The 21437-nt window shown below is 33.7% G+C and overlaps 2 protein-coding genes across 3 annotated transcripts; both read right to left on the bottom strand.

Moving 5' to 3' along the window:
* Nucleotides 1–294: 294 nt before the first annotated feature.
* LOC134282075 (CD109 antigen-like) lies at nt 295–17693 on the bottom strand. Of its 2 annotated transcripts, none has more exons than XM_062764515.1 (36): nt 17656–17693; nt 16793–16922; nt 16314–16500; nt 15888–16050; nt 15675–15745; nt 15513–15567; nt 15258–15331; nt 15116–15155; nt 14861–14945; nt 14520–14670; nt 14001–14246; nt 13613–13801; nt 13165–13338; nt 12615–12806; nt 12190–12339; nt 11788–11922; nt 11582–11636; nt 11058–11186; nt 10665–10779; nt 9257–9374; nt 8941–9060; nt 8399–8515; nt 7984–8115; nt 7220–7391; nt 6673–6861; nt 6458–6536; nt 6117–6294; nt 5878–5982; nt 5538–5709; nt 4787–5055; nt 4223–4384; nt 4025–4087; nt 3645–3784; nt 2179–2356; nt 1868–1973; nt 295–1698 (listed from the first exon to the last, which is right to left on the bottom strand). In XM_062764515.1, exons 2-36 carry the CDS (start codon nt 16897–16899, stop codon nt 1511–1513), a joined length of 4806 nt encoding a protein of 1601 aa, XP_062620499.1. In that variant the 5' UTR covers nt 16900–16922; nt 17656–17693; the 3' UTR covers nt 295–1510. The 2 variants fall into 2 exon arrangements, with proteins under 2 accessions (XP_062620499.1, XP_062620497.1); XM_062764513.1 differs by lacking the exon at nt 17656–17693 and adding an exon at nt 17448–17574.
* LOC134282060 (cytochrome P450 1A1-like) lies at nt 17011–21093 on the bottom strand. The gene is made up of 2 exons (XM_062764494.1): nt 19609–21093; nt 17011–17091 (listed from the first exon to the last, which is right to left on the bottom strand). The coding sequence occupies exons 1-2, from the start codon at nt 21091–21093 to the stop codon at nt 17011–17013; spliced, it is 1566 nt and encodes a 521-aa protein (XP_062620478.1).
* Between the last annotated feature and the right edge of the window lie 344 nt (nt 21094–21437).

Genomic DNA, 21437 nt, shown 5'->3' on the forward strand with positions numbered 1-21437 from the left:
TATTTTAGTCTTTTACAATATCATCAAAGACTAATTATATGGTTTTATAATTTAGTCTTTGACCATATGGTCAAACGCAACAGTTCTGCAGCTATACTATAGTCTAATGAAAGGAATTATTTAGTGATGCAATTGTCCTTGTTTATCATATGTAATTTTATTTATTTTAATGGGTGGTGATCCTAAAAGGACAGTGGCAAATGTGCCCAAAAAGAAAAACAGCATTCCCAGTTCATCTGCTGATGACCACGTATGAACAAACTAAAAATACATATCATAATAGTTAATAGTTTTATTTTTTTTACTGCATATAAAAAGTGGCATTTCTGTACAAAAATGCTTGTATATAGTTACAAAAAAGATTCTAATTTACAAAGTTTATAAATTTATACACGAGTTACTTGATAAATGGTATTTACAATGATGGATAGGAATGTTTTCAAGTCCCTTGTAGAAAATATTTTATTTCATAAAAATAGATATATACACATTCATTCAAGATATGTCACATATATTCCATAAAAAATATTCATCATAAAATGATTATTACACATATTCTATGAAAAAGAGCTCCACATATGCAAATGGTAAATATATGCAACAGTCATAAATTCCCACACTTCTACTTTTTGGACAACTTGACTATTGCATTATGATATGTAATAATATGGAATGTAATAAATGTAAATTGTAATCACATTTCCTCTCTCACAACACTAGTATTTCATACTCCAGAGTATAAAAAACCATTTAACAAAATTGATATGTAACATTTGTAAAAGTAATAAAATCAACCATTCTAGATTAATACAAAAATGAAATGTTTAAAAATCATAGAATATCTAATATATAAATTTTATTCATCAATCACTTTTGTGGAGTGTGAAAAAAAAAACTGTGCCTTGTATGAATCACAAAGGTCAGAGATCTGCTTTCATGTTTTTTTTTTAAATACTTAATAGCCTTTTCATTTCATCTCCTTGCTTTGGAATGACAAGAAAAAAAAATTATAAATTGGAATGCTTCTTGCTTTTCATTTTAAGATCAGTCTTTCTGTATGAGAACTTTCAAAAATTGTATTTTAAGCACTAATATACTTGACTGTTGAAAAATTTGAAGTATTTGTGTAGCATGCAACATTATTTATTGCTTCTACTATTATGGCACTCTGAAAAATGTCAAGTATCAATATTCAGCATAAAACTTTTGTTCAAAAGTGAATAACTGCAAATATTTTGATTTTAAATGCCAATGATCTATATATGAATCACATTTAAATACACAACCCTTTTTTTATATAGTCTAAAAAAATATGCTGTACCAACCTGGAATAAGATAGTCAAAACAGATTCTATAGAACAGAAATGTTGATTTCATCATACATGGTAACTGATATGTGAATTTTCTCTTGATTCTACTTGAGAAATTGTGCACTTTTTAATTCGGAATGACAAAAATCATTTGCGGTACTTTGGAAGGATTTGAGTCATGTCTCACGAGAGCTTCACTGCTAAGAGTTCCGTAACATATATCTCTGTAGAATAAATCCAATAATGAGAGTTATTAGTGTAAAGCTGGCTTTTATCACCACACCGACATTGAAGAAGGGACAGTATGGACATTGATACGACCCACACACATAACACACATTCAGATTGAACAAGCTGTATGTGGAATACAGTGTTGTGTTGTGCATACCTGTAAGAAAAAAAAAAATTCCATTTAATTTGTAATTTAATGAAAGCATTTAAAAAATTTAAATATAAATAAAACATTCCTTCAAAGCTGTTTTGGGGTATTTAGTGCAAAACGAAGAGTTATCTTTCCTTGCACAGAAAGTGCCACATATTTGAATGATGTTTTTTACCTGGTTCATAGTAATCATAGACCCTGATTTTGTGTTGAATGGTCATGTTAGCAATAGGGTACCATCTGTGGGCCTCTATGTCTACACAGGTCTGCCGCTGATCAAGCTTTACAATACATAAACAATAAAAATCAATATTTTAATTATATCAAATTTAAATATCATGAAACAATTTCCATCATTCAATATCTATCTGTCTTCTGTGTCAACCATCAGCCTTAAATAATTACTTATGCTAACCTTAATATTTCAAGAAATACATGTCTTTACTGAAATATAAGATAAAATTTTCAAGATAAGACTTGACTTACATATTCAAAGTAAAACACTGCTTTTCTTCCATAGAATTCAGCTCTCTTGAGATTTGCGGGTGAGGTAGGGTTATTAACGAGGGCTCGTAAAGTGTCGTTCATTATCACATAACCCGAGGGAATGTCAATTTCCAGCACCGTCAAACCGGACTGTTTACTGCGAGCTTCATACACCCAGCTGAAATCGTAAAAATAAATTTATAAAGTGCTACAGTATTTCATATATATTCAATGTTCATATTCTAAATACAGTGTACTATAATTATGACAAAATAAACTAGAACTGTCCAATAGGGACAAATACCCCCTGCTGGGTTTTTCAGAGAAGGTGCCAATTCAAAAATACACAATTTACTTAAAAAAAATTTGCAGTGAAATATAATTGCTCATCATGTTTCTTAATGAATGAAACGAAGGTGCAACCAAATGAAACATCAATAATAATACATTGTAATTCCATTGTAACATTTTTTTTTTCATTTAATTTTTCTTCATTTATACTGCATTAAAAAAATATATTGCAATTATGTGTTATGTCACTCTGCAAACTGATTGTTGAAAAAAAAAACATTATACAAAATCAAATTAATCTTGATATATCAATTTGAAATGCATTTTGAAAATAAAGAACTGGTCATCCAGTAATGAAGTGTTTTGACAGACAATAAATTACAATTAAGAGAATAAGAGAAGAGAGATCTTTAATTCTTGTGCCTTATTCCCTGAAGATTTGATAACACACACACACTTGATAAGAGATATGCCTAAACAACTTCCAACACCAAACTCATTAATTTATCTTTAACTGGATGCATGTCCAGTCTTTATTCCCAAGAGACAAATGAAATTACATTATCTTCTGTGCAATGTAAAAACTGTTTTTAACACTTGATGTTTCTTTTTTTTAAGTTTTTATGAGTAGTTTTAAGCTGTAGTTCACGTTTTTGTACAGATATTCTAGATTCTATGTCTCAAACCTTATACATGAGCCCAAAATGAACAAGTCAATTAAAATTTTAAAAAACCTGTAAAATGCAGAAAAATGAACAAAAAGAGTTGAAAATTCCAGGTGCACAACTTCATATGGTGAATAATAATTGTACAAATTTTCAGATTAATCCTTGCAATAGTTTCTGAGAAACGGTCCAAACAAAACCCCAAAATAAAAATGAAAAAACACCTGTAAAATTCAAAATAATAATCCAATCAAGATGAAAAATATCAGGTGCACAACTTCAAATGGTGAATAATATGTGTACAAATTTTCAGACAAATCCTTCCAATAGTTTCTGAGTAATGGTCCGGACAAAGTCTCGTCTACAGACAGACGGACAGACGGACGGACGGACAGACGGACAGACGGACATGGTGATTCCAATATACCCCCCCTAAACTTCGTTTGCGGGGGATATAAAAAAAATATGTAAATTGAAGTGACATGAAAATGATTTTTTATATTTACTCACCTGACACAAGGTGTCATTCTGATTGTGGAGAAGTTTCTCCCGCTGAACTCGATGTTGTAGTTATCTAACAGGAAGAACTGGATTGTATCCACTGGATTCCGGACTTGCCACACATACTCCACATTCACTGTTGTAGTCAGCTAATAAATGTAATAACACATTATAAACTACAGTGGTTAAAGTTTAAAATTAAATATATTCTAATACATGTATTTCATATATGAATAATTAACTTTTTTGTATTTAAAATGGTACAATGTTATCTTAAATTTTAAAATCTACATGACTTGTACAATGAATAAGTATTATAATTATTAAAAATATGATACAGTCAATTGATTAAGACATTATATGTTCTACCTGTAAATTTAAAACTTAACCTGAATAAGTGTTCTTCCGGTTCCCTTTACTGCTACTCGAACTTGACCGAATACTTTGGGCAGCTGAAATTATCAAAAATCAATTTTGAAAGAGTCAATTATCAAGTTTTAACTCTGAAAACAATTTTGCAAAATCATTGGCAGTAACAATTCACTTTTGTTTGGATTATACAGGATATACAGCTTTAGGAAACTTACCCAATCTTCCTGCATTTCTGTATAATTGTCTTTGGTCATCATGAACTCGTTCATCCAGTTAGGGGAGGCGGAGGACTCCAGCTTCAGGTTCATGCTGAACACGTTCCTGTTGGGGTCAACCAGGGTGAACTCAAACAGGGCCTCCATGGCAGCTAATGTGTCCTAAAAAACAAATCAGGCATGTCAAGCTGGTGTTCTCTGACTTAGATATCTGGTAACCAGATGACATTGCATCTACATTCCATCTATGACTCTAAGATTCTATGTCTCCTGTTTTTATGCTTCTTTAATATTTCTACTGATTACATTGCAATTGTAAAGGTATAAGCATATAAGATGTGAAATATTTTAGTACAGTGGAGCCTCATTTATCCACATGCTTTGTTTCCTAGTCAATTTGTCCAGATATGTGAAGCGTTTGGATACCTGAATTACGACAAAATAACGTTAAAAAATTCCGTTCCGATGAAAAATCATCCGGATACTGAAGCGTCCGGATATCTGATGGTCCACTGTATATCCACTTGAGTGGATTGTAAGTCTATAAGATCTGACTATATGTACCTGAGTGGACGCAAAAGCTGCGAATGTGTTCCTCATTGTCTGTAACCATTTCATCATGGAGTCCCTCTGTTCTTTGATGAGACCACTGGTACTGTCAGAGCTGGTGGCCGCCCCAAAGTGGTTGATGTGAGCCAGCAAGGCGTAGGCTGTAGACTGTACAGCGTAGCCATCATTGACCAGGGGCAGTCTGGGTAACATGTACAGGACAGTGTTCACGTACTCCGAGGGGTTTTCTCTGATTGGCGAGTCCGAAAAATAATGTTCTGGCTCTGCAATGAAAACAGTTATTTTTTTGTACCCATAATGTTAAACCATTGTCAAATATTCACTTCATTGTGTACAAAATAAATCTGAAGAAATTTATTCTGAGGCCATCCTTAAAAAATTGTTTGTTTGGAATTGCCGTCTGGAGGGTTTCAGACACAGGAAGGAGGGAGGGAAATTATTTTTTTTTAAATTGAAGATAAATTTTTTATACAAATCTTAGCACACACATTTTCTGACTTTTTAACAAATTATCTACCATCAACAAAGAAACTGAATTTTGCATAGATCTGACTCTACATTTCAGTGTTCTGTATTGTGCATGTGGTAACGCGCAAAAAAAATTAAAAAAAAAAATCTTCCTACTCTTGGTCAATAAAATTTTTTGAGGAGGGGGCATTTCAATGAGGCGGGAGGCAATTCCAAACAAACAATAATTTTATTTTGGCCTGATTCTAGTGTTTGAAATACTGTATTTGAAACCTACTTGTGTAAACATGTGACCACAGTTTATCAAACACATCTCTGCTGCGGACACTACTGAGAGACAGGGCGTACGAGGTTATGGCGAGGTGGAACACTTCTGTAATACTGGGCCACTGCTGAGACAGGTACTCTGAAGCTCGCTGTTTAGCCTTCTCCATACAGCTCTGAGACTCCTGTCAAAGAAATGGGACCTTGTAAATGCATATATACATGTATCTTAACTGGAAATATGATTATAATAATCATTTGACAGATTATCTCATAAAAAAAAATTATAATTCTCCAATAAAGTAAGAATAAATTCTTTAAGAATTTAAATCCACATAAGATATAAAGCTTACCATAGAGGTGTCCTTGATTTTGTACAAGGCAACAAGAACATAGGCCGTCAATGGCACAGGATGTGCTCGTAATGTATCATTCTCAATCGCTTCTTTCAGAGATCCCTGTAATGATAAAATTAAAACTTTTCACTTCAGTAAAGACAACAACAATTGTACTGAATGTTTGTAAGATTTTTTAAAGATTTCTTGGAAGATGAAATTACTTTTTCCAATTAATAATTATCTAGACTACTCACAAAATTCCTGTCATACACAGGAACGCCAGGAAGTTCGTTAAATTCTCCTGTCACGTTATGTTGCTGACTACACAGCCAAAGGACCATCTTATTAATAAGCTCCAGGGGGATGAAAAATTCCTTCTCCCACTCACCAAACTTAGCTTGAAACAATGTCTTAGCCACAAAAGCAGTCAACCTAAAATAGTATATCAGAAATAATACATGGTCTAACTAGTAGGCAAGACTAGAACACTTGTTGCTTGCTACCCATTTACAAACATTAAGAGATGCTGTATATGAAGAAATAATTATATTTTAAGCTAATTTTAAGATTGAAATCGCATATTTTTGTAACTTACCATACACTGGGTTTGGGGTCATCTCTGAACATGCGGAAAGATCCGTCCTCGTTCATGTATCCCATCTGTCTTTGTAAGGCTGTAAACAAAGAGATTAGATGAGTTTCAAAAACTGTTTAACTTTAGCTGATAAAATAATAACTTTACAGTACGCCTAAAAGAGCCATCAACACATACATTGTAAATAGAGAATGAAATTATAAGTTTGATTTTACCTATATTCATGTATTTAAGTGTTCTCTGGAGTACATCATTGCTGAGCTGTTGGTTGGCCTTTTTAAATCGGAGGGTTAGAAGATTGTAGGCAAAATTAAACATGTTCATTTCTCCTGATCCATACGGTCTGTATAAAATGTCCTCAGCTGTGGGGAATTCCCGGAAGAAACCAGGGGTCACAACATCACCTAATCAGAACAAATAATCTTAAGTTAGAGCCATTTTAAAGCAGGTAATATGCATACAAATTGTAAATACCTTGAAATTTTAGACATGTTAGTAAACCAGCAAACTATTTAATACAATATATGGTATATAAGAAACATACTCAAAACTATTTTCCATGTAAATCAATGTTATGAACTTAAATGAAAAAGCAAAATAATAAATAAATTACTAGTAATTTCAACATTTCTAAAGCAAACTGCTTTGTCAACAAAACTCATTCTAAATTTTAGCTTTACTAAGCATAATTCAAATCTATTTTTCAGCCTTAGTCTTTTATACTCTTTATTAGGTACTGATAAGATTTATTGAAATCCTTACCAAACACAGTGATATGTCCTTTGGGAGACCCAGGGACAAACTGGTGGTAACGCTGCTCGGGAACGATGAACTGATCCGAGACGTTGACCTTCAGATCCGGAATAATCATGGAGCCTGAGGTGATCATGTCTATCAAGTACGGGGTGTGGTACATGTTCTCCACTCCATCAGACTGTGTCAACAAAGACAGATTCATCAGATTCATTATCTACGGGATCATATTTTTTTCTATTCTTTTCAAAGTTTATGATACTTGTAATTTTATTGCAATGAGCCTATGAATTTACAACTTTAAAAGCCAATGTATTTATGTTTTGTAAATGAACTGACTGATTTGACATATTGTTATTTGGATAATCTTATCCTCAATGATAATCGAAGTTGACCGATTTTCAAAAAATACATCATCTCATTCTTGTTGCCGAGAAGAAAAAAAATCATATGTTATAAACAGAATTTCTTAAAACAAATGAAATTTCAACAAAAGTACAATAACTACTGAGCAGCATGCTAGAAGATTTAGATTGTTATACTGTAAACCAACTAATCTTGGCATCATCTTTTATTCACGATTCGTCAATTTGAAACCAATCGCTTTGATTAATTTTCACGAATAAGGAAACATTTTCTACAAAAACGAAGCAAAATAAATGCTTTGCGGCTTTTAATATTTGCGATTTAAAGTACATGTAGGTTGCGAAACTTGCGAATATTTCTCGCATGCAAATAAAAGTTGGTTCACAGTATATCAATAAATATCTTACCGTGATGTAGATGGTCCTACTGACTGTGTCTCTCTCCAGGAAGCACCAGGCACTGACTGTGAAGGTCAGGTTACCCTGTACCATGTTAGGGACAATAGGCATAAAGATGTCCTTAGATTCTCCTGGCTCCAACTGACAAAATCAAAAACAATAACCAAAACTCATAAACAGTCATTTACAAAGTCACAAACAGATCATCCTAAGATGACAGAAAATTTTATTGCAAAAAAATATCTGTACTAAATTATTATTTTTTTTTATCTCTATCTAGCTTTTTGGGAAAAACAATCTCACATCTGTGCAAAGTAATGAAATGTAGGTGTAAATAGTGCAAAATGCCACAACTTTGCACAATAAAGACAATGTAATGCAGCTTATTTTACAACTGAGAGGTATGGGAATAATTATAACTTACGAATACGATAGTTTGGTGGTCCCCACTGTGTCTTTTTGGTGAGTAGGACTGTACAAAGCCTTCATCTCCTACCAGTACAGAGTCGTAGTCTGGAGACCCCTCCATTGTCACAAGCACCTGTAGAAGATACAGTGTATGTCAAAAGTCAGTCACCATACATAACATATACAATGGTATTATTGCTTACAATATTCACTAGTAAGTCACTAAACATGACAAGTATCTCATGCATACTATTTAAGGTTCACTGATACTCTGATAAGAGAGATAACTCTATGACATTAATATCTATTATTCCTTTATAGATTTGCCAAGTTGAGGTGTCTTTTTTTCCCCAATTTTGCCCCACTATCTATGCTACAATTGTATGTATTTTACTTATAAAATACATTTCTTTTGGAAAATCATTAATGTTCAAGCAACATTTTATATGAGTGAGCAGAGGGTTTATGTACCTTTATACAGAAAACAACTAATAACACAATATAATTGTGTTCTTTATCATGAATTTACATGTTTAGTAGATGTTGTAAATGACTTGCCTCTATGAACTCGTCTCCATACCAGTAGTTGAACACGGTAACTCGGACTCCCACCTGTTCTCCCCTGATGATGTGCTCTGGACACTCCACAATGATGTACATGTACCGCGTGGCATCATACTAAGAAGGGAAACAATCACATTTAAAGTTCCTACCTTATCTTTTTAAAAAAAATTATTCTCATTGCAAATATAAAACTGGCAAAGATATGTAACATCCAAACAGCTTGTTAATGACTTTTCTAATATAATCCGATAAAAGCTTCTGCATCATTTTAGAATACATTCTTTCTAGTTGTTAATGATAATACTGATACCTGTATAGGTGTGGGCTGGATCCCGAGGCCTGAACTTCGACTCATGGACACTCCATGTATGACCCAGGTAAGGGGATATTTGGGGACAGTAATCCTAAAGTCTACCTCACCATCAGGCCTGAGCGTGAAAAAAAAACCCATTGAATATACACATGTTTAAATACTTGTACTTATTGCAATAACAATATCAAGACATCTCACTATGCACAATTTACATGTAAGTTCTTTGTAACATATTGTTGTACTGGACCAATCATACACACATATCCATATCAGCAGACTTAAAAACTCTTTTATAATGTCCTATTAAGAGTTTGATTGAAGGTGCCATACTTAAAATCAACTAGAACTGTCCAAACGGGACAAAATACCCCCACCGGGTTTTTCAGAAGTAAGTTTTTCCATAATAAAGATATGTATCACACATGAATTATGAAATTTTTCTTCCAGTTACCTTGAAGTTCCCCAAATAATCTTAAATCAAGGTCACGACACACCCTTGGGTCAAGGGCAATCTTTGTGTGAAATGAGAACCTACCAAGTTTATCAATAAGAAAGATATGGACCGGATATGAATTATGAACTTTTTCTTCCAGTGACTTTGAACTTCCCCAAATGACCTTGGGTCAAGGTAATGACACACCCTTGGGTCATGGGCAATCTTTGTGTAGAATGAGAACCTACCAAGTTTTTCTGTAAGAAAGATATGGACCGGACATGAATTATGAACTTTTTCTTACAGTGACCTTGAACTTCCCCAAATGACCTTGGGTCAAGGTAATGACACACCCTTAGGTCATGGGCAATCTTTGGGTGAAATGAGAACCTACCAAGTTTATCCATAAGAAAGATATGGACCGGACACGAATTATGAACTTTTTCTTCCAGTGACCTTGAAGTTCCCCAAATGACCTTGGGTCAAGGTCATGACACACCCCTGGGTCATGGGCAATCTTTGCATGAAATGAGAACCTACCAAGTTTATCCATAAAAAAGATGTAGACCGAACACGAATTATGAACTTTTTCTTCCAGTGACCTTGAACTTCCCCAAATGACCTTGGGTCATGGTCATGAAACACCCTTGGGTCATGGGCAATCTTTGTGTGAAATGAGAACCTACCAAGTTTATCTGTAAGAAAGATATGGACCAGACATGAATTATGAACTTTTTCTTACAGTGACCTTGAACTTCCCCAAATGACCTTGGGTCAAGCTCATGACACACCCTTAGGTCATGGGCAATCTTTGTGTGGAGTAGTAGATTCTAATGTCCCTCCGTAAGAAAGATATGGACCGGACACGTTTGCACAGACAGACGGACAAGGTGATTCCTATATACCCCCCCAAACTTCGTTTGCGGGGGGTATAATTAGTACAGTAAATATTCTTTCTACAAATTCACCTACTTTGTGAAGGTTTCCTGCCACGCCCATGTGCTGTCTTCATAGAACCTCAACACACGACTGACTCTGTTAATCATGTTGATGGTCATGTTGTCATTTCTGGGATCCTCCAATGGACCTTTAAACAAAGAGAAAAATACAGAGTTCAATTTTTTTTTTACTGACACTTAGTATTCTATATTTAAAAAAATAAGAAGATTTCATACATGTCATAGATGTAGAAAGACTATTGTAACAGTTAAATATTTTTGCTGAAAACTTGAATATTTGAAGATTCAACATCTTTGGATTTAGGGAATAATTTAACTGAAAGAAATCACCATATATCTAGTTCTATTTCATGCAATAGTTCTTCTTTAATGGATGAATTATGCATCCCATTCCAAGGAAACTTACAATTCTGTTCATCAGCCCAATCCATTGGACAATCTTTAATATTGTCACATGAGGAGTTTCTATGGTAACAGGATTCTCCAGTAAAACATGGTAAATATTCAGGGTCTTCATAGCACTTAATTTCAGCACCTAAAGAAAGAAGTAGGTATAAAGAAAAAATCAGTATTTCAACAAACTTCAGAAATTAAAGTACATGTAATTCAAAAGATATGGTCAAGTTGAATGGATTCACAAACAGAAATATTTTTTTAGACATCATGGTTATAAACAAGAGTGAAGCTGCTATATAGAGGAAAAGTTTTGAATGGCATGTTAGCCTAGAAGGAAATTCTATGCTGGGTACCAACTTCAAATTGCTTTGAATACAATATATATATTTATGTAGAATGTTGCCTTGGTCATGCAAAATTTGAAGTCGCAGATAGATTCCAAAATCGAGAAACTTAAAAAAATGCTGCAAATACTTCTGAGTAGTTACATAGTTGGTTAACAATATCATATTTATTTAAGGAATTGATACTTACTTGTTATGGGGACTCTATTAACTGTAAGATCAGACATAACTAGCAAACCAGCATCCTGTAAAATAAAGCCAAAATAATCAATTTCATTATTTAAATACATTGTTAATTAAAAATTTGCTATTAGAAGATACAAATGTACCTCATGATTAAGAGATCATTATAAGTGTGTTAAGCGTTACTTGGCATCAGTTCAATGGTAGCCTTACCCTAAATGTTGTATTGGCATCAATACCATGGCCGCTGGCAGTGTAGAACTTATACTGATATTCCACTTCACTCTTTCTCCACAAATGCTGCCAGCTCTTACGACCAGAATCATAGGTGTTTAACTCATCAATTATCTACAAAATAACAGAAATACATGAAGGTTTAAAGGTGAATACTTGAAAATTTTTTATCTTAATACCTGTTTACCACAGTTTTAAACAGATGTAGAATAGCCACCAGGTAACCATGTACAATTGAACAATTTTCACTTTGTTCATTAATGAAAATATTATCAGAAAATAGCAAGCACTTGATAATACCTCTCACTTCAAATAAATAAAAACATTTTTACATTTATATTCCTTCTTGCAATGAAACCAAAGTAAAAAGAATTTACTCACAGTCCAATGATTAAGTCCGTCGTTAAGTCCTCGTTTATACAGATCAAGAGGAATAGCTGCGAAGGCTACATATGCCCCCTTGTCAGCAGTGGCCAAAATCTCCACAGTGTCTCGAGTGAAGTCTTTACCACGATTCACAACCGCCCCAACCTAAAATGGTTAAACATTTAAATTTACATGTTAAACATTCTGATAAAGGAAAACAACAATATAAATGAGAATTCCTGTACACTTTTCATATTGCTTAACTGAAAAGAATAACTAGTAACCATGCAATATGCAAATTAACATCAATAACCTATTGAATTACTTTAAACATACTTAATTTTCACCTTTGAAAAGAGGATTTATTATTTTTATATTTTAATTCAATTAAGGCTGGTATATCTAATAAATAAAACAAAGAGATAAGGAGTAAAACCCACCTTATTATTACCAGTTCCATCCACAAAGAAAGTTAATGAGTCAACTACAATTTCCTCTGGTTGACCAGCGAGATAATACACCACCACTCGAGCCGTGGGCACCATATCTCGTGAGAGGGCGATGGCAAATGACTTCCTTCTGGAAATCATTTCTAGTTCCTCTCCAACAATAATATTTCCACCTCCAACAACCTGCGTATGAAAGTAATATATTTGCTTGATTACTTTTCACAACTGGAATTCTGATTAACTGCAGCTTTAAAAGTCCATTGTATTTAATGGAAATAGAGAAAGCTGCAATCTGCCTGGCATTTTACAAAAAAAGCATTCCTGGAATAATTATAATCTGATATGTTCTTAGCTTGTATCAAAATTGAAATAAAATCAAAACCTTAATAGGAGAAGCAATCTTAAAGAATTTTAAACCGAGAGATTCTTCTATTTTTATCAACCATTGCACACAGCCTGTGTACAACTTTGTGTACATTGGACTAAATTAAACTTGACTAAACAAGTAAAAATAAAATCCTTTATTTATAAATGTCCTGACCTGGTAGTAAATCCGTGGAACATACATGCTGGTCTTGACGTGGAATAACATGTAAGTGTTGACTTTAGGACTACTGGTGGAGGTTGACAAGGTGATGTATCTCTTACTCGGGGAGTAGAACCGATAGGCCATCATATCTATCATGGGGGTGGTTGTATCTCCCTCCCAAGTGGCCTGGAAAGTAAGAATTCAGTCAAGATACATTTATCAATATGTTTTCAATTTTGTTACATTAATCAACTGTCTTTAAGCAGTAGTATTTAAATTCTTTAAAATACAAGGAACACTGTAATGACTTTGAATCAAACTTATGACTTAAAAAAAACTTCAGTAGTCATAAAAGTATAGAAACACTTTGCAGACCTAATCTTTCAAAAAGGAAAAATAACAAAGCTTTAAAAATGGCTTCATTGTAAATTTTAATGATTGTGTTGGACAGTAAGGTTACCTGTATTAATAGACTCCTCAGAGCATTGTCCATGGTGATTTTAAATTCAGCGATTCCTCCGCTGGGCGCTTTGGCCGACGCCATATAAGGAATAGAACCAGACATACCACTGACATAGGTGGGGCTCAGAGAGAGCCTGACCTTGCTGCTACTGGCCACGGGGGTGCCATCATATTTCATCACAGCAACCTAATACATACATATATTCACTTTTCATCTAGTCTGTATCTTTCAGCACAGAGTACTTGTGTATTTTAACATTCTCACTTTGCAACATGTCATACTTTAAGAAAACCTTCCTTATTATACTGTTTTGATCTTGATTTTGAACTCTGTGTTTTAAAATGAATTCTAAGCAGTGAACCATGAGTGAATAAGTCTAGTTTACCTGGACAGTCAAAACACTTTCAGGTTTAAAGGTCCTGACCCTATCTCCGACCCACTGGAGTTTGACCCCTGACCTATATAACACAGTACTGGCATAGCCTGCCCTGGTCATTCTGAAGAACCAGTCATACACCGTGGCATTGAAGTGTAGTTCTACTCCATCATAACCATTGTACAATCCAAACTCATTCCTAACTCGTGTTCTGATCTCATCCATATTGAATTCAAAGTTAATAGGACCTTTAACCTAAAATCAAAATAATGTGGAAGAACATTAACACCAAAAATCCTGATAGAAATAATGACAAACTGAATACTATATTTGTGTTCATCTGTTTAAAAAAACTTCCATCACAAACAAAAATGTCCAGGTATGTAAATAGGGGATGGAATTATTTATCTTTTCAATATTTTTGTAGCTCTGTAACTTCAAAACACAATTACTTAACTTCCAATAAACCAAAGAAAAACTTTGAATTTTGACTGTAAACAAATTTCTTACAAAAAAGAAATCACTTACATATCCAAGTGATCTTTGGATGGTAAAGGATCTTGGGATGAAGTTATTGATAAATCCGTTGTTGTTACCAAACGAGTCCTGTTTTGGGGGAGGCTCTTTGACTGTTAATAAAACAGAGGCATTTCCTTCTATGGGTTTACCAGTTGTCATGCTGAAATGAAATGAAATTAAAAAAATTTATTAAATATATGCAAAAAAAGGAAGATATAACATATCCATACGAAAGCAATTTGTTAACTAATTCCAGTGGAATTTTTAATTTCTTTCGTGTAAAAAAAAATTACTGTACACAGATGAGAAAGAAAAATCTGAGTATTATTTCATTTATATTTCTCCCATACTTAGCCATAATGATTCCTCCCACTGTCTTCACATTGTCCATTATATATGACTTCACTGTTACATTGACATCAAATCTGGGGTCCCCTATAATATTTATGCAATCATTCAGTTTCTGTTGATGTTAATAAGTTGAACTGAATAATAAAATATTAATTTGAATCAGATTAAATTTTAATCATAAAATATTTTCAAGTTTTCAGTAATTAAAATTTAGACAGATCAAAAAAAAAAACTTTTTGTAAAATAACACTTACAGTATTCCTCTACCAAGAAATTCTTGTAATATGTAAACCCCTGTAATGAACAAAATCAATAAATGAAATGCAACTTCCTCTCTGTCACCATTTACAAATATGATATCTTTTTGTATACAGTCAGATAACAGTTTGTACATACATATCCGTCGACTTGAATGGTCCAGTTTCCATAGTTTGGCTGATCTGAGAGCATGAAACTTTGGCTGACAATACCTGAAAATATAAAACTTAATTGAAAGATAGACAAAAAGTAACTCATTGTACTGATATTATAATATTCAACAATATTTTATGTAAATCAGAAATCTCAATGTAAAGAACAGCAAAACATGTACATATAAAGAAAAATAGTTATTTATAGAATATACAGCAAAGTGTCAGGCACAATATTTACCTCCGGCATTTGTTTGTACAGCCAGCCACCTTCTGACGGGGTATCCAGTGGGGTCCTATTAAAATAAAGGAAAGGGGATATTTGTGTATATACCTCTTTCCTAAAATGATTAAGGTACACATTAGACAGAGGATTTTATTAATAAGGTTAAAATACACCTACCTTAACATATATAGTCATACTTCCATATCTAGGCATCATATTCTGCTTAATGGGAAGAACTCGAAATGACACTAGGAAAAAAATTACATGTAAAACATTAGTCGTGTATTCATTTATTCATAAAAAAAACCCCATAAATCCAGGGTTTTGTTTCAATTTAGTTTCCACTTAATTTCATCAATAAAAAGAATATTTGCCGCTTTGGGTACCTACCATTTTGTCCCTGCCTGTAGATGGGTTTACTCAGTTGTATGAACACAGAGGCCTGTTTGGGATCAAAGCCAATGTCAGTTTCATTGAAGAAAACATTTCCTGAGTCTCCCGCTTTCCCCTCCACTCTCAGTCGATAATGGCCTCTCAAGGAATTTGAAGGCATCTGGTAAGGAACATTATTAATCAATTATTACTGATTTAGTTTTGTTTCTTTTATTTTCTATGAAAAACTTAAAACTCATGCATTTAGATGTCAAACATAACCATTGCATTTCCTTAATAATTCTGTTTAATAATACTAACAGTGTATGACTGGTAATAACTCTTAACTGGAAAGGGTTCCATTATCTATTACACATGTATACATTATCAATTTATTATTGCTTGTAAAGGTTTAAAAAAAGTACAAAACTGCAGTATACCTACCTTCATTTGCATAAGCCTGCTGCCAGGCCGTTCAAACTTTGTGGCAATTTCTGCATAAGCTACTTTATCTTGTACTATGGAGACTTTTAAATCAATGTATGGATAATCATTCATTCTTAGAATTGTTCCAAAAATTTGAACAACTTCATTAGGTCTTACAACATTTGGTGTGATGACCATATAAATTCTGAAAAAGAAGTTGCATAAAATTTTGAGTGTATGTTAACTTAATGCCTCTAGACATAAAAGCTATTACATACATTTTAGTAAGCTTAAAAAAGTAAGTGTCATTTTTTTCTTAAAATTTTCACTTGTGTTCCAAAAATAAAAATTGTGAAAGTTTGGGAATATTTACTAAAAAAAACAAAACAACCCATTAAATTAACAGATTTATCTTGGATGCAAGCAGCTGTTGATCTATTTCTAAGAATCTAATCCACTTTTCATGACAACTAACTAAATTAAATTAATCTACATACGGTGCCCTCTCCATTTTGTAACCACTGGTGTTGTCTATGATAGCTTTTCTGTCCTGTGTGTCTACAGATGTCCACAGGACAGCAAGGGTGATTGCTAACAGCCACATGTTTACACCTGCATCTGTGTGGCCTAAAATCAAAATAATAATTTACAGATTGAATCATCGTTTATTGCTTAGAAGTAATAGCTAACCTTATTTTATAATTCAAACAAAATATCAGCTGAGTTGATAATATATATAACCTTCCTTTAAAAAAAGCATTTTTTCTTCGGACCCTTTCTCTTTGACAATTTTTACCTAAATTGCAAAACTGAACACTACCAAAACTATTCTCCTCAAAACGGAGAAAAATATCATCATTACCTCAAACAAATCTTTTTTTTTTAATGTCGATGCTTATAATATTAGTTGTAAACGAAACTTATTCCAGAGTTGACAATAAAATAATATTATTTCCAACTTTTTCAGTGTAAACAAAAAAGCGGAAGTGTACAGTGAATCATCTACTCTTTTTCAACAATTTTTTCTGACCACGCTAGCACATTGTATACAAATCTCATACATAATTTACATGTGCAATCCAAACCTTTTGTATGCAATAAAAATCTCTTAACAAAAATCCAATACAGAAAATCTTTAAAATTTGAACTTACCTTTACGCAGGTAAAAAAAAAAAAATGGCGGCCTTAAATTTGAATACAAGGTGTGTTATAATGATCAATGTACGCTAAACTCCTAAATGGTGTCAATTTAAAAACAAATATAACTTAAAATATTTTTCTAAGAGTCAAACTAAACACTGCGATCCACACTTATTACGTTAACAACTTTAACATCGTAATATTATAAATATCAACATACCTGAGATATGACTCGATAACGAAGGTCAGGGTCACTTACTTCCTATGTTTATCAATTGTTGGTTTTCCGAACCCGATTATAATTCATTGATAGACTTTCGTGCGATAGTCGATAGAGACAGACAGTACTAATATAAAAAGTGCGACCATTTGATTCTGAAGCAAGAAGGTGGCAGATGTTGGAAATGAATACATGTGTAATCTTATTTGAAATTCCAGGGATAAGCTTGACCCTAAACATGGTATTCGCTACTGAATTAACCCCCCCTTCAGTCTTACATCTCCAAAATCTTAAATAAGTAACTTTTGATGTAGCCCTATCTTAATATCGAAAGAATCATATTTATAACGCATGCTGATGTACAATCTGTAATTGCTCTTTTTATTTTAAAGTTGAGTTTCTTTATAAATTCTGATAATAATGAGTTTATTTTTCATTGCACAGTAGTACACTGTAGATCAGGTTTTACTTTAACTGTTTTACATCCCTTTATTCTTTTATGTTGATTCTCTTTTTACACTATCTTTTCGAGTGCTCCATATACACAGGAGAGACGTATTACTGAGCTGAACTGGCAAGAAAATAAATCTTCTTGTCAGGAGCAAATCCCAAGGATCCCAACCTCTGCATGGTAAACATAGACACGAAGACCAATGATAGAGAGAGTTTGACAATTTCCTTTTTTATTTTCTTGACAATTTTTTTTTCGAAGAATGATGATAGGTCCTCGTTTATCTTGGATTAAATTAAAATTAAAAACAACAACAACAACTAAGAAGCAAACTCATTTCACTTGAAAAGATGCTTTGACTCTAAGCATAGACATAAAACAGAAGCTTTAGGTCTCTGCTCTAAGATAGATAACGATTAAAAGGAAATAGTGTCAATCCCTTATTTCGGCATAATTTAACTACTGCTATTTAATTTTATTCTTTTTCAGTATAAAAGCTTACTTGCGAGGTTTAGTTTCCAATCGCTAATACAGTACCTTAGGTATTATACATTTGAAAAGGTTATTACTAGTATTTACATTATTATGAATTAATAATTACTCAATCAAATAAATAATTATTTTAACAAAATTAAAGGGAGATATGACTAATTGTCTATTATTTCTCATGAAGCACTTGAAATCATATGTGCGGATATGCAAAGTCACATTTTCATGCATTAAAAAAAATATTAAGGTAAATTGTATCATAATTTTTCACAAACGTCAACTTTAGATAAATTAAACGGACTAAAATATAGATATTTTAAAAGTATTTTTACACAAGCAAAATCTGCACATTGTGTATTTCATCGTCTCAATCCACGGCCCGGAGTCCGCATATAGCTCTCTCCTAATGGGAGAGGATCGAACATTTTGGCCATGGTTTAATTGCGACGATGTTTGTATTCAAGATGTGTATATGTATAATTGAAGAAATTTTTTCTAAGATGGATTACAACATATTTTGATTACATCAGTCTTCTGATTTGCTGTTACTATTGAAATCTTTAAAATGTAAATAGATTCTAACAACTTTGATAGATCTCTACTAAAATAACTATTATTCTCTCGACTTTTTAAGAAAAACTATATTTCGAAGGTTTTGGACAGAGCTTAAAAATGGTATTTTTTGGATTTATTAATTTTATGGTCTTTTTTGTGAAATGGAAATATCATTTTTCAGAAACTTCCAAATTCAACTTTATTTTTAATTCAGTGACGAACGAAATTGCAACCATCAATCATAAAGATCTTACAAATAGTAAAAAACTTCAAATTAATTTTTTTTTATTATGAAAGGACAACACTGTGAATTTAAATCAGAATATATTTATTATCAAATAGCCTGTCACAACATACCATACTGTTAATACGAAAGAAAGACTATATCAACGTTAAGAATAATTATTATTTTCAGTTCTACATGCATTGAATGTTTATTTTTATGTTCTTGCTGACACATACACTTCAAAATCCTTCGGTTTTAAAGTCAACCCATATTTACTGTCCACAACGGGAACTTTCCCTCGAATGACACTAAACTTGCATCTCTGCATCATGATAGTGAAGAACAAAAAAATTTCCATGCGACCGAGTTGTTCTCCAGGGCAGCGTCGTTTTCCGGCGCCGAACGGCATGAACAGATCGACGGCAGAACGATTGACATTACCGTCAGAGTCCAAAAACCGATAAGGATTAAAAACTGTCGGCTCAGGGAAGATTTCTTCATCGTAATTAATGGACCAAAGATTTAAGAAAACCAGGGTTTTAGCCTTGATGAAGACGCCATCCAGTTCAGTGTCTTTTGTTGTGCTGTGAGGAAGTGCAAAGGGGAATATACATGAATGGCGCATGGTTTCCATAATGCACGCTTCTGTGAAGGGAAGTGATGGATAGTCGTCCATGGATGGGAAACAATCCATTCCGACCACTTTCCGAATCTCAGCATGTACCATTTCCTGATACTCCGGATTTGTTGCCATGAATAATACGCTCCATTGTAAAGTGCTTGCGATGGTGTCAAACCCAGCCCCTATAAGTTCCTGGACGGTGGTTAAGATATGTTCGTCTGTAAGTCCCACAGAACTTTTTTCCTCTTCGCTGATGTCTTCCGTCATTTTAATCAGGGCGTCAGTGACATCACGCAAATGCATTGGATTATACGTGTCAAGATGTTCTTGGCGCTTTTTGAGACTGAATTTATTCATGGTCTCCAAGATGCTTACAAACTTGTTGAAGGATCGTTTGGTAAAATGTCTCATCCATGGCATAATGTCCACTGGATTTCCGGCACCAGCGAAGGCCATGAATTCGTCGTTATTTTTCACCAACTGCATGAAGTCGGGATCATCTCGCTGATATCTCTTTCCAAAACACAGTGCACAGATGATGTTTCCAATAGACAGATAAATCTCATTGTGAGGATTCACAGGTTTACCCGGAGTACTGAGAAAGTTTGCTGTCAAAAATTCGGCCTCTTGGGTGATGTCTTCTTCTATGGGATTATGCCTTTTATTTGTGAAATTGGCCAAGGCATTTTGCGCGATACGCCTATGAAGCTTCCATCTTGGTCCATAGTCACTGAAACCCATACTTTTGCCGTTAGCAATGTAATGGAAGGAATAAAAATCCGGTCTACCTGCAAAGTCCTCCGCTTGTTTTATACATGCCTGTTTCATGGCCTTAAGTCCATTGATCACCACCGTCGTGTGGCTCCCCATTTTGATCTGGAATACATCCCCATAAACAGAGCGTAGGGATGTCAAATATTCGTGTGGTTTTTTTCCTAGACTAAGTAAATTTCCAAAAACGGGCCAGGCAAATGGTCCCGGAGCGGTGGTTGTTATTTCCCGATGTTGAAGAAACAGAACAAAGGCACACACAACAAGAATTATTACCAGAATAATTGTTAAAGGAACGGGGAGCACAGAAGTGATTCCCAACATTTTTTTCCCGTTTTAAGGAGATATTTTAAAGACAATGTCTCAGCGACACCTTGTAGACAGCTAAAATTGTTACCGCAGTCGAGCCGTCCGACAGTTGCGCAACGTATTTTGTTGTTGTCCAATGACCACCGGCGACAGTGGAATGAAGATGTCCTACACGCATGAAGAGAACAGATGAATAAAAGGATACACAGTGTCAAGGCGTTCTTTATAGACACTTAAGCACTTCCACCCATTTTGAATGACAGCCAAGCTAGCCTCCAATCTTCAACAGCGATAGGAGCGGAGAGTCCAAAAATGCTAAATATTTATTCGTTTTCTCCGGCTAATCATTATTTTGTTTA

Source organism: Saccostrea cucullata, unplaced genomic scaffold, assembly GCF_032062105.1.
Source record: "Saccostrea cucullata isolate Sc308-1 unplaced genomic scaffold, CSIRO_AGI_Scuc_v1 ctg232, whole genome shotgun sequence".
In the NCBI taxonomy this organism is placed as follows: Eukaryota; Metazoa; Mollusca; class Bivalvia; order Ostreida; family Ostreidae; genus Saccostrea; species Saccostrea cuccullata.